This window comes from Petaurus breviceps, unplaced genomic scaffold (assembly GCF_028583685.1).
Source record: "Petaurus breviceps papuanus isolate PSGF00001 unplaced genomic scaffold, PetGlider_PUasm1.0 98, whole genome shotgun sequence".
NCBI lineage: Eukaryota > Metazoa > Chordata > Mammalia > Diprotodontia > Petauridae > Petaurus > Petaurus breviceps.
In genome coordinates, this window is record NW_027187460.1 from 58190646 (window position 1) to 58200481 (window position 9836).

The 9836-nt window shown below is 37.8% G+C and overlaps 1 protein-coding gene across 1 annotated transcript in view; it reads right to left on the reverse strand.

Annotated features, from left to right (window-relative positions):
* Nucleotides 1-827: 827 nt before the first annotated feature.
* CTHRC1 (collagen triple helix repeat containing 1) overlaps nucleotides 828-9836 on the reverse strand; it is a 19661-nt gene continuing 10652 nt past the window's right edge. The window contains exons 2-4 of the mRNA XM_069081252.1: nucleotides 8099-8320; nucleotides 3136-3352; nucleotides 828-1373 (exon numbers count right to left, since the gene is read on the reverse strand). Coding sequence (XP_068937353.1) covers nucleotides 1231-1373; nucleotides 3136-3352; nucleotides 8099-8320 — 582 coding nt within the window. The 3' untranslated portion in view covers nucleotides 828-1230. The remainder of the gene's footprint in view (nucleotides 1374-3135; nucleotides 3353-8098; nucleotides 8321-9836) is intronic.

The following is a 9836-nucleotide window of genomic DNA, read 5'->3' on the forward strand; positions in this document are numbered from 1 at the left end:
TCCTTATAAAAAAAAAGAAAATCTGGCTACCACACTCCACCCCTAACACGCTCACCTAGTGAGTTGATCTGACTTGCAGATTTGCAGTGTCCCCATCTCCAGTTTGCCAGGAGGATACTTTGGTCACTTCTAAAAAAAAATCTCATTTGCTGGCATGGAGATGTGTTTTGCATGACTGCACATGTGTGGCCTATATCCAGTTGCTTGTCTTCTTTGTGAGGGGGTAGGGAAGGAGGAAGGGAGAGAATTTAGGACTCAAAAATTATAAAAAATGAATGTTAAAGATTATTTTTGCATGTGCCTGGGGAAAAATAAAATATTAAATTAAAAAATAAAAATATCTCATTTGGATACATGAGTTTTATGTGTAGGTTTTTTTCTGCCTTATTCATTCCCAATGAGGACATAGATATACCACAAAATCACTGATTTAGAAAGGCATTTTGCTATTAAATAAGGAAAATAATCTGAACAAGAGGTACTGTTCACCTCCTCTTTCCATTTTTAGAAAAATCCAACAGACAAAGAAATAAAGGAAGGAAGAGAGGAAGGAAGGAAGGAAGGAAGGAAGGAAGGAAGGAAGGAAGGAAGGAAGGAAGGAAGGGAGGAAGGAAGGGAGGAAGGGAGGGAGGAAGGAAGGAAAGAAGGAAGGAAGGAAGGAAGGAAGGAAGGGGGAGGGAGGGAGGGAGGAAGAAAGGAAGAAGGGAGGAAGAAAGAAAGAAAGAAAGAAAGAAAGAAAAAAAAGAAAGAATTTAGAGTTCTGATTATGTCAGATCTCTGCTCTAAAATCTTCAATAGCTCCTCATTTAGAGTCTTCAGGCTTTAACTGTGTTTTGTTTATTTATTTGGCTTTATTTAACAGACATAAAAAAATTTTAAACAACTCCAACTGTTATAACAATTCTCATTATGAATTTGTTTAGCTGCTACAAAGCAAAGGTAGGGGAGGAGAAGAGAAGAGAAAGCCTGTCTGACAAAAATGAGGCTGTTAGTAATGGGATCTGGGGATGAGTTTGGTGGGGAAGTGTTCACACTAACAGCAAATTCCTCAAACTGTCTTAAACATTTGTAGCATGACATTAAAAAAAAAAAAGAAGAAAGTCTAAATACACACTACTAGATTACATCCATAAAAAAGTTTAACTTATTTTTTCAAAGTACAAAATATTTCTTAAAATAAACTGTTTAAAATGTATTCAAAAGGAGGTAGGGAATGAGGACTTGCAGAATTCATTTCGGGAGTTCTTCGATGATGATCCTGGACACTGAATTCCATCCAGTTGAGGCATCTCCTTTGGGATAATCTGCACAGGTGCCAACCCAGATAGCAATATCCACTAAGCCAGCACTGATTCCTTCACACAGACCTTCCACTGGGAAACAAGGACCATAGTTAGAACTCCCTGAGATTTCACAATAGTCAATCAGCGTTTTGTTGTTGTTGTTTTAGCTAATTATGACTCTGACACCAAACCCAAGGCTGCTTAATACAGGAATTAGCATAACTGATTGATTATAAATTCATATAGTCAATATGGGTTACCACAAATATTTAAAAAAAATTTTTTGGTTGTTTTTTATTTTTTGGAAGGGGGGAAGGCAGGGCAATTGGGGTTAAGTGACCCAAGGTCACACAGCTGGCTAGCACATGTTAAGTGTCTGCGTCTGGATTTGAACTCAGGTCCTCCTGACTCCAGGACCAGTGTTCTATTCACTGTGCCACCTAGCTGCTCCTTAAATTTATTTATTTACTTTTAGCTTACAACATTTATTTCCACAATCCCAAGTTCCAAATTTTCTCCCCCTTCCTCTCTTCCCCACTCTCCCCCATGGCAGCATGCAGTTTGATATATGTTCTAAAAATACCTTTTCATTAAACATTAGCCAAGTTGCAGAGAAGAATTAAAACCAATGGAGTGAGCAATGAGAAAGAAGGAACGAAGCAAAACAAAACACAAAAGAGAGCAAGTAGTTTGCTTCAGTCTGCATTCAGATTCCAGTTCTTTCCTCTGGATGGGTTACCACCAACATTGGTCCATCTCTTTCTTAGTTTCAATTTTAGAAATAATTTTTGGAAAATTTTGAATTTATCACTGCTATGGAAGCAAATCTGTCTACTGAAATAAAATTTTATGATAGAATTTTTAAGTTCCAAGAGAAACAGAAAATCAATACCCCAACCAACCAATAGAAACCTATTCTGTTTTTCAAAGTGGAAGAATTTGATTTGAGATGCGCCTCTTATTTTGTTGGAACACTTTCTGACAAGTGACACAGCAGAAACAGAAGACAGCTTTCATGGGTCGGGGATGGGAGTAGGTTAGAGCAAAATGGTCTTGTTAGGGCTCCACTTATCTTCTCGCTAGTACAAATTTTATATGTTGTTTTTCTTTTCTGTTTGTAGTCTACAAAAACTGCTTCTTGCAGAGAATCTGTGGCAGTCACATAATTTTAAAATACAAAAGAACCATGATAAAACTGACATTCTGACTCATCCTAGCTCAGTTCCTACTTTTGAAAAACTTTTCCTGCCCCTGTCCGCACCAGTCTTCCCCCCCCCCCCAACACACATCTTACATAGGCTAGAAGTGCAGTAGACAACAGGCCTGATTCCACTGCAGATCAACCTGGACATTTTGACCTGTTCCATTTTTGACCTGGGCCAGTTCACCTCTCCTTAGGCACCTTGATGGCTTCTGGTGGTCCCAAGGTTCATCATATTGGTGCCAGACTTAGTTCAAACACTCAACTGACTTTGTCTTACTGCAGTTCAGAACTCCTGAACTCAGGAAATCCACCAGCCCCAGCCTCCCTTGGCAGCAAGGACTATAGATCTGCAACATCGTTTCTAACCCCTACCTCCTTTTTGAATAAGGCTTTAAAGCATATTTGTAGCCCACAACTCTTAGAAGAGTGCCTTGCCCATACTAGACACAAAAAGATGTTTAGTAATTTGAAATGAATTTGTAAATTGTCTGGAGGCTTTTACTATAACAGATTGTAGCAATCCATTCATCATCTATCGTGACAGCAAAATTTTTAAAAGCGGTTTGTTAATCATCCACATCCACAGAACAAAACAACCCAAGAAAGGTCTCACAGGACATTCTCTCACATATGTCGTAGTTCTCATACCTGAAGAAGTTCGATGAATGTTAATAGTTGAATTCATTTCTGGGCTTCCTTGATCCAAATAAATTATGGCCTCGATGGGAAGTGGTCCTGAGCATTCAGCCCCATTGAATGTGAAATACCAGCGCTGACAGCAGGCGCTTTTGCATTTCAGTCGAAGAGATCCACTAAAAAGCACCCTGAGAGCACTGTTAGAGCGCATCTTGGTGAACGTGCATTCCTAACACAAAAACACAGACATGGCCTTGAGACCACGTTTTCCATTTTATTTCCTCCAGAACATAAATGTGCCTTCAAAATGTGAATTGTCTTCAACTCCCCAGTTCACATTTTAAATGTACAACTAGCCAAATTATACATTTTTATCCCTTTAAGAGGGACAGTGTATGATAGGAAAGTAAATCTCAGTCATGCTCTAATTGTTCAAGCCTTTGGCATCAGTGGGACAAAACAACTGAGCTATCAGCATTTGGATGGAGCTAAGCCAGTACATACATATCTGTCACCTTAACTTGATTATGAAGAAGAGAAAAGGTTCATCTTAGTTATAAGATCACAGATCTAGAACTAGAAAAGAATTTAAAGGCTGTTTAGTTCAACACCTGCGTTTTATTTTATTTTGCCTTTTCTTTTTGGAGGGCAATTGGGGTTAAGTGACTTGCCCAAAGTCACACGGCTAGTAAGAGTGTCAAGCATCTGAGGCTGGGTTTGAACTCAGGTCTTCCTGCCTCCAGGGCCGGTGCTCTATTCGCTGTGCCACCTAGCTGCCCCTAACACCTACATTTTAAAGATTAGGAAAATGAGTTCACGTTTTGCCACATATATAGATATAGATATGTAGATGGATATAGATACACACACATATATATATGTGTGTACACACATACATATACATGCACACCCCATGTGAGTGCACACATAACTGTATATGAACATATATGTGCATATATGTGTACATGAGTGTATCTATATTATATACGTGTGTGTTTTTAATCAAGCTCTATATATGGATCGATCACACTATAATACATAATATTACTATGATATCAATTATATTATAATATATAATATAGAGAGAACAATATATACATATACACATGTGTATATATAGATAAAGATACACACACACACAGAGAAAAGCCAGGTTTTGGGCCCAGATTCTCTCATTCCAATGTCAATGCCCTTTCCCTATGTATCACATTTCCTCTTAAAGTAAAGTAAGGGTAGCTCTTAGCTCCACTCTATTCAACCTTTGTGTATGTCTGTGCATCTCTCTGTGCACAAAATAAATATTGTATTTTTAAAAATCATTCCATTGAAGTTTTCTCCTCCTCATTAAACTGGAAAAAAAAATTAGACATATCAAAAGACGAATTTTTTAGTTCGTTCATGTTTTTGTCTCAGTCACCGTGACAATATTGGAAGGAAGATTATTTCATTTTTTAAAAAGAAAACAATCCTGTTACTTATTGTCTACAAGTCTGGCCATTAAGACTCAAATTATTTTTTTATGTCCTCTCAAAATCTGTCAAAGCACTAGAACACATGAAACATTCCATGAAACTACTTAAATGCTAACCAGTGATGTTAATACTATAAACTGAAGAAATATTATACTTAAATGCTACTCTTACTATTTCCACAAACAGGGAACAAATATAAGCACATTTTCAACATCAAAGTAATAATAAAGTTGAAAAATAAAGAGGTTCATCAATGGACAAGACATTATATACAGTACGATGAAACACTTGGGGAGGAAAATACACATTTTTAATGAAAAAGTTGGTTGGCATTTCCATTATAAAGCTGTTTCACATATTAAATAACATAACAGTCTCATGCATTGACTGTGATCAGAGATAATGTAGTCCATGCATCTCTTCTAACACTGAACTTACTGTGCTATTCAATATTCACCTAATGACATCATTAAAATGTTGTCTTTTAATTTTTCTCCCTCCCTTGACCTATTTGTCATCCTTTAAAATTAAAGACTAATTAATTTAGTTCATTAAAATCTGAGTTTTGCCAAAATATGGCCTTTATGAGAATAATATGGTTCTATTAACTTGTATTCATATAGATTCAAAGGATATTAACCACCACAACTTTTGTAAAGAAAAATATTCTCCAAATAATTAATATTAAAAAGCTAATGCAATTGTTTTTAGAGCAGCTAGGTGGCATAGTGGATGGATTGTTGGACTTGGAGTCAGGAAGACCTGCGTTCAAATCCAACCTCAGATACTTACTAGCAGTGTGACCCTGGACTAGTCACTTAACCTCTGTCTAATTCAGTTTCCTCATCTGTAAAATGAGGATAATAATAATTTCTACCTTCCAGAGCTGTTGTAAGGATCAAAAAGGGCAATAATTGTACAGTTCTTAGCATAGTACAGGGCACATAGTAAGTGCTACATAAATGTTAGCTATTTTTAAATGGTCCAAAGGCCTTCTTTTCAGTCCTCATCCTTTGATCGCTATTCAGCATTTGACACTGTCAGTCACCACCCCCGTTCTTTCCTGAATGTCTGTCCTCCCTTGGTTTCTGTGACACTGTTTTCTTGGTTCTCTTTCAAACCTTTCAGACCACTCATCTTGATAATACTTCAATTTTTCTTCCTGTTCCTGACCCCTAAGAGTGGACATCCCCAAGACGGGCCTAAGCCCTCTTCTAACTCCCTATTCTCTCTCTTGACAATCTCATCTACATTAGCTCAAATGATCACCTCTATCCAATATTCCTATATCCATTCTCTAGTTTCTACATCTCCCAGGAGGCCAGTCCCACATTTATAACTGCCTGCTGGGTCCCTCTGTGTTCTGTGGATATTTCAAATTTAACAAATCCAAAACCTAGCAACATCTCTCTTCCAAACCTGCCCCTTTGCCTGACTAAAGTCATACTCAGCTCTTCCCTTTCCTTTATCCTTCATATCCAATCAATTGCCAAGATGTGTATCTTATTTAATGCGTGTATCATATTCTTCTTTTCCTTTCCGCTACCATTGAAACCATCTTTGTTTAGGCTCAGACCACCTCTCACTTAGGATATTATATGAATCTTTGAATAGTCTTCCCTGCCTCACCTCTTTCTAATCTGTCCTTGGCAGAGCTGCCAAAGAAATCTTCCTGATAGGGGTAGCTGGGTGGTACAGTGAATAGAACACCAGCCTTGGAGTCAGGAGGACCTGAATTCAAATCCGGCCTCAGAAACTTAACACTTATTAGCCGTGTGACCTTGGGCAAGTCACTTAATCCCAAATGTCCCACATTCCCCCCTCCAAAAAGAAAAAAATAAAAGAAATTGTCCTGATGTCCATGTTTGATCAGGTCACTTCCTTGCTCAAAAACTTTTACCGACTTTCTGTAGCCTACCCAAGAAAATGCAAATATCTTAGGGCATTCAGGCCCTCAACAACCTGGCTACAACTCACATCTCTAATGCTGTTTTATAGAATGTCTTTTCATTTTACTCTCGTCAAACTGTGCTCCTCTCTTCTAGCTCATCTTGTCTTACCCTCTCCCATTCCTGCTTATTCATACATAACATTCCCCATGCAAGAGGACTCTCCTCCATCTCCACCTACTGAATCCTGCTCTTCCAAGCTCTAATTTAGATGTCACTTCCTTCATGAAGCCCTCTTTGATCTTTTGGCCTAGAAAGGATGCTTCTCTTCTTGAAACTCTCATGCTTCCCTGACCTTTCCTATGCACAAAAAGACATTCTAACTTGAATTAGAGTTATTTGTGTACATGTCCAGTCCTTCCTGGCTCTATTCCTTGACTAGATTTTAAACTTTTTGAGGAAAAGTTCTACATTTGTATCCTTAGAGTCCAGCATAGATCATTGTACATAATACTGTAAGTAAATGTAAATTGAATTGAAAGAGACCCAGCAACTTTGGACAGGTTGCAAATTATCAACCCATTCATTAGTGATGAGTATTTCAATATTTGTACATTTATTTTAGTAGATACTTCCCTGGAAATTAGATGCCAACATAAATTGCTCAGTTGCTAAAACTGCAAGTCATTAAAAAATTTTACTTACATGAGGTGGCCACCTAATTGATCCTACCCTAAAATTTTGCTATATTTCTATATCAACCAATGGTCTATATTTCTTATAGTGCAAAGATATGGAGCTGAATGATACAAATTCAGAACCCATACACAAGTTTCTCCCAATTTTTTGGCATCTTAATTAAATACTGGGGGATAGGGGGAAAGGGAGGGAGGCAGGAAAGGAGGGAGAGAGAGAGAGAGAGAGAGAGAGAGAGAGAGAGAGAGAGAGAGAGAATTAAAAGTTTTCTCCTGAGAAGTATCAATCAATCAAAATTGTACTACAGAATTGTAGACCCCAGGATGTTAAATCCCAGAGAGTGCTTCAGCACTGTTCTATCCTCACACTCAGCCTAATTCTGAAGCAGATGTAACCACTTAATTTGACTGGATCTTTGATCAAAATGCGTTGTCCAATAGGCTGTTATTTCAAATACAAATACGATAAAGCAATGTTGATCTGAATCGTTCACACTGTTACTCTTGCCTTCCTTAAAATTTGTCCAAGCTTTTATGACAATCCATTTCAAACCAAGCCCACTGGTATGACTGAAGAATTACCCCCTAGACATACCCTTAAGAGCTCCTCACTTAATTACATTCACTTTTATTACTTTTTATCTAAACATTCTTTTTTAGACAGTAGGTAAAACAGCAGGGTGATGTGTTGGTCTGATGACTTCTTTTGTGAAGTTGGCTCTGAATTATGACCTGTTTTTACACTTGGAAACTGGAGCTCAGTTTGTTTTAATTTAGATTGAAGTTGTCAGGGTGTCTCCTCTTGAATGATAAGTCTTGAGATGACTTTGGGCCAGACATAGGAAATCTAACCAGAAATTTAACACTCAAACCTCACCATCTTGATATAGCAACTTAGAAAAAGTCTGAATTTACTTACTGCGATTTTCCCAAGATCTATCCCATAGTTAAGTGCACTCCATGAACACTGTTTATAGTTGGGTGACCAGGTCTCTTCAAAGGTTTCTCTCAGACATTCACCCTTTTCACCTTTGAATCCATCCCGACCTGGGATTCCTGGAGTACCCGGGATGCCATTGGCTCCAGGATTTCCATCTCTGCCAGGCATCCCAGCAGGCCCTTGTATACACATTCCATTATACTAGGGAGAGAGGAAGAAAAAGGGGGGGAAATCACCACAACACAGTTTAATTATAATGCAAAGATATATCTTGATCAGGAAAAGAGTACTTGAGATTCTCTTAAATAGTACTTTTGTTCATATGGCTCTACATATGAAAATACTGACAAAATTTTCTTGGAATAATATGATATATGACTTTAACAAAAGTCATATTTACTTTATGTTGACCAATCATAACCCAGCAATAATCTGGGTTATTATTTCTTTAAAAGCATAATTTTACATATTATAGTGAAGAATTTGTTACTACCATTTTAAATCACTGTATAACCCCATGATAGAAGAGGAAATATGTTTCCTTATATGTTATAATGAACCCTGAAAACTACTGCCAGTCTTTCAGTCACCTAGGCTTGCAACATCTAAAATCCTTGATTTCTCTCTCCATCCCATCAATCCAATTGGACACCAAATCTTACCAGTTCTACCTCCAAAAGATTACCCACATTCTACTCCTCTCATTGCTGCCACCAATACCACCTCCTCCCTGGACTGGTATGACAGACAACCTCCTGATTAGCCTTCCAGCTTCCAATCATTGCCCTCTCCAATCCTCCACATAGGTGCCAAAATAAGCTTCCTAAGGCACAAGTTTGGTCATATTACTCTTCTGCTAAAGAAACTTCAATGACTCCCTACTGTCTCTGAGATAAAATGCAACTCTCTCAGCTTGGCATTGAAAGTCTTTTATGATGTTGCTGCTATATGTCTTTCCAGATCTGCTCACAATGCTCTTTTTTGTTTAGTTTATATTCCAGTCTAACTAACTTACTCGTTATCCCTTGTACTTGGAATCTTGTCTTTCACCCCTTTGCCTTTGCCAGAATGTCTCCTGGGCCAGGAATTCATTCTCTCCTCATGTCTACTTCATAGAAGCCTAGGCTTCCTCTAAGAATCAACCTCTGTGTCATTCCCTACCAGAATCCTCTCCCTCCCCCTCTGCTTTCTCAAATAAACTCAAGATATGCTTATGTATGTCAATAATTTGATACCCCTACCCCAGCAGTAGAATATAATCCTATTGAAGGCAGGAACAGGTTTTTTTTAAAATTTTGTCTGTATCCCAAGCATTTATCAATGAACCTTGCAAATAATAATTGCTTAATAATTTTTATTAGATTGGATATGCTTTAATTCTCACTATTTAGGAACAGGATTTGGTCAGATCACCATGGCCAGAGATGATGATGGCTTAGGCAGGATCATTATGCATTGGGAGTTTGCCAGTAAGCTCAATGTTTATCTTTCCAATGTGCTTCATGGACATTGAAAGAACCTTTTCCCTCTAGAACTGAATTTCCTCATGATTTGGGATATCACTATTTTCTCAAAATAGATAGATATATTATATAGAAAGATAGGTAGATAGATAGATAGAAGACAGACGGACGGACAGACAGACAGACAGACAGACAGACAGACAGACAGATAGATAGATAGATAGATAGATAGATAGATAGATAGATAGATAGAT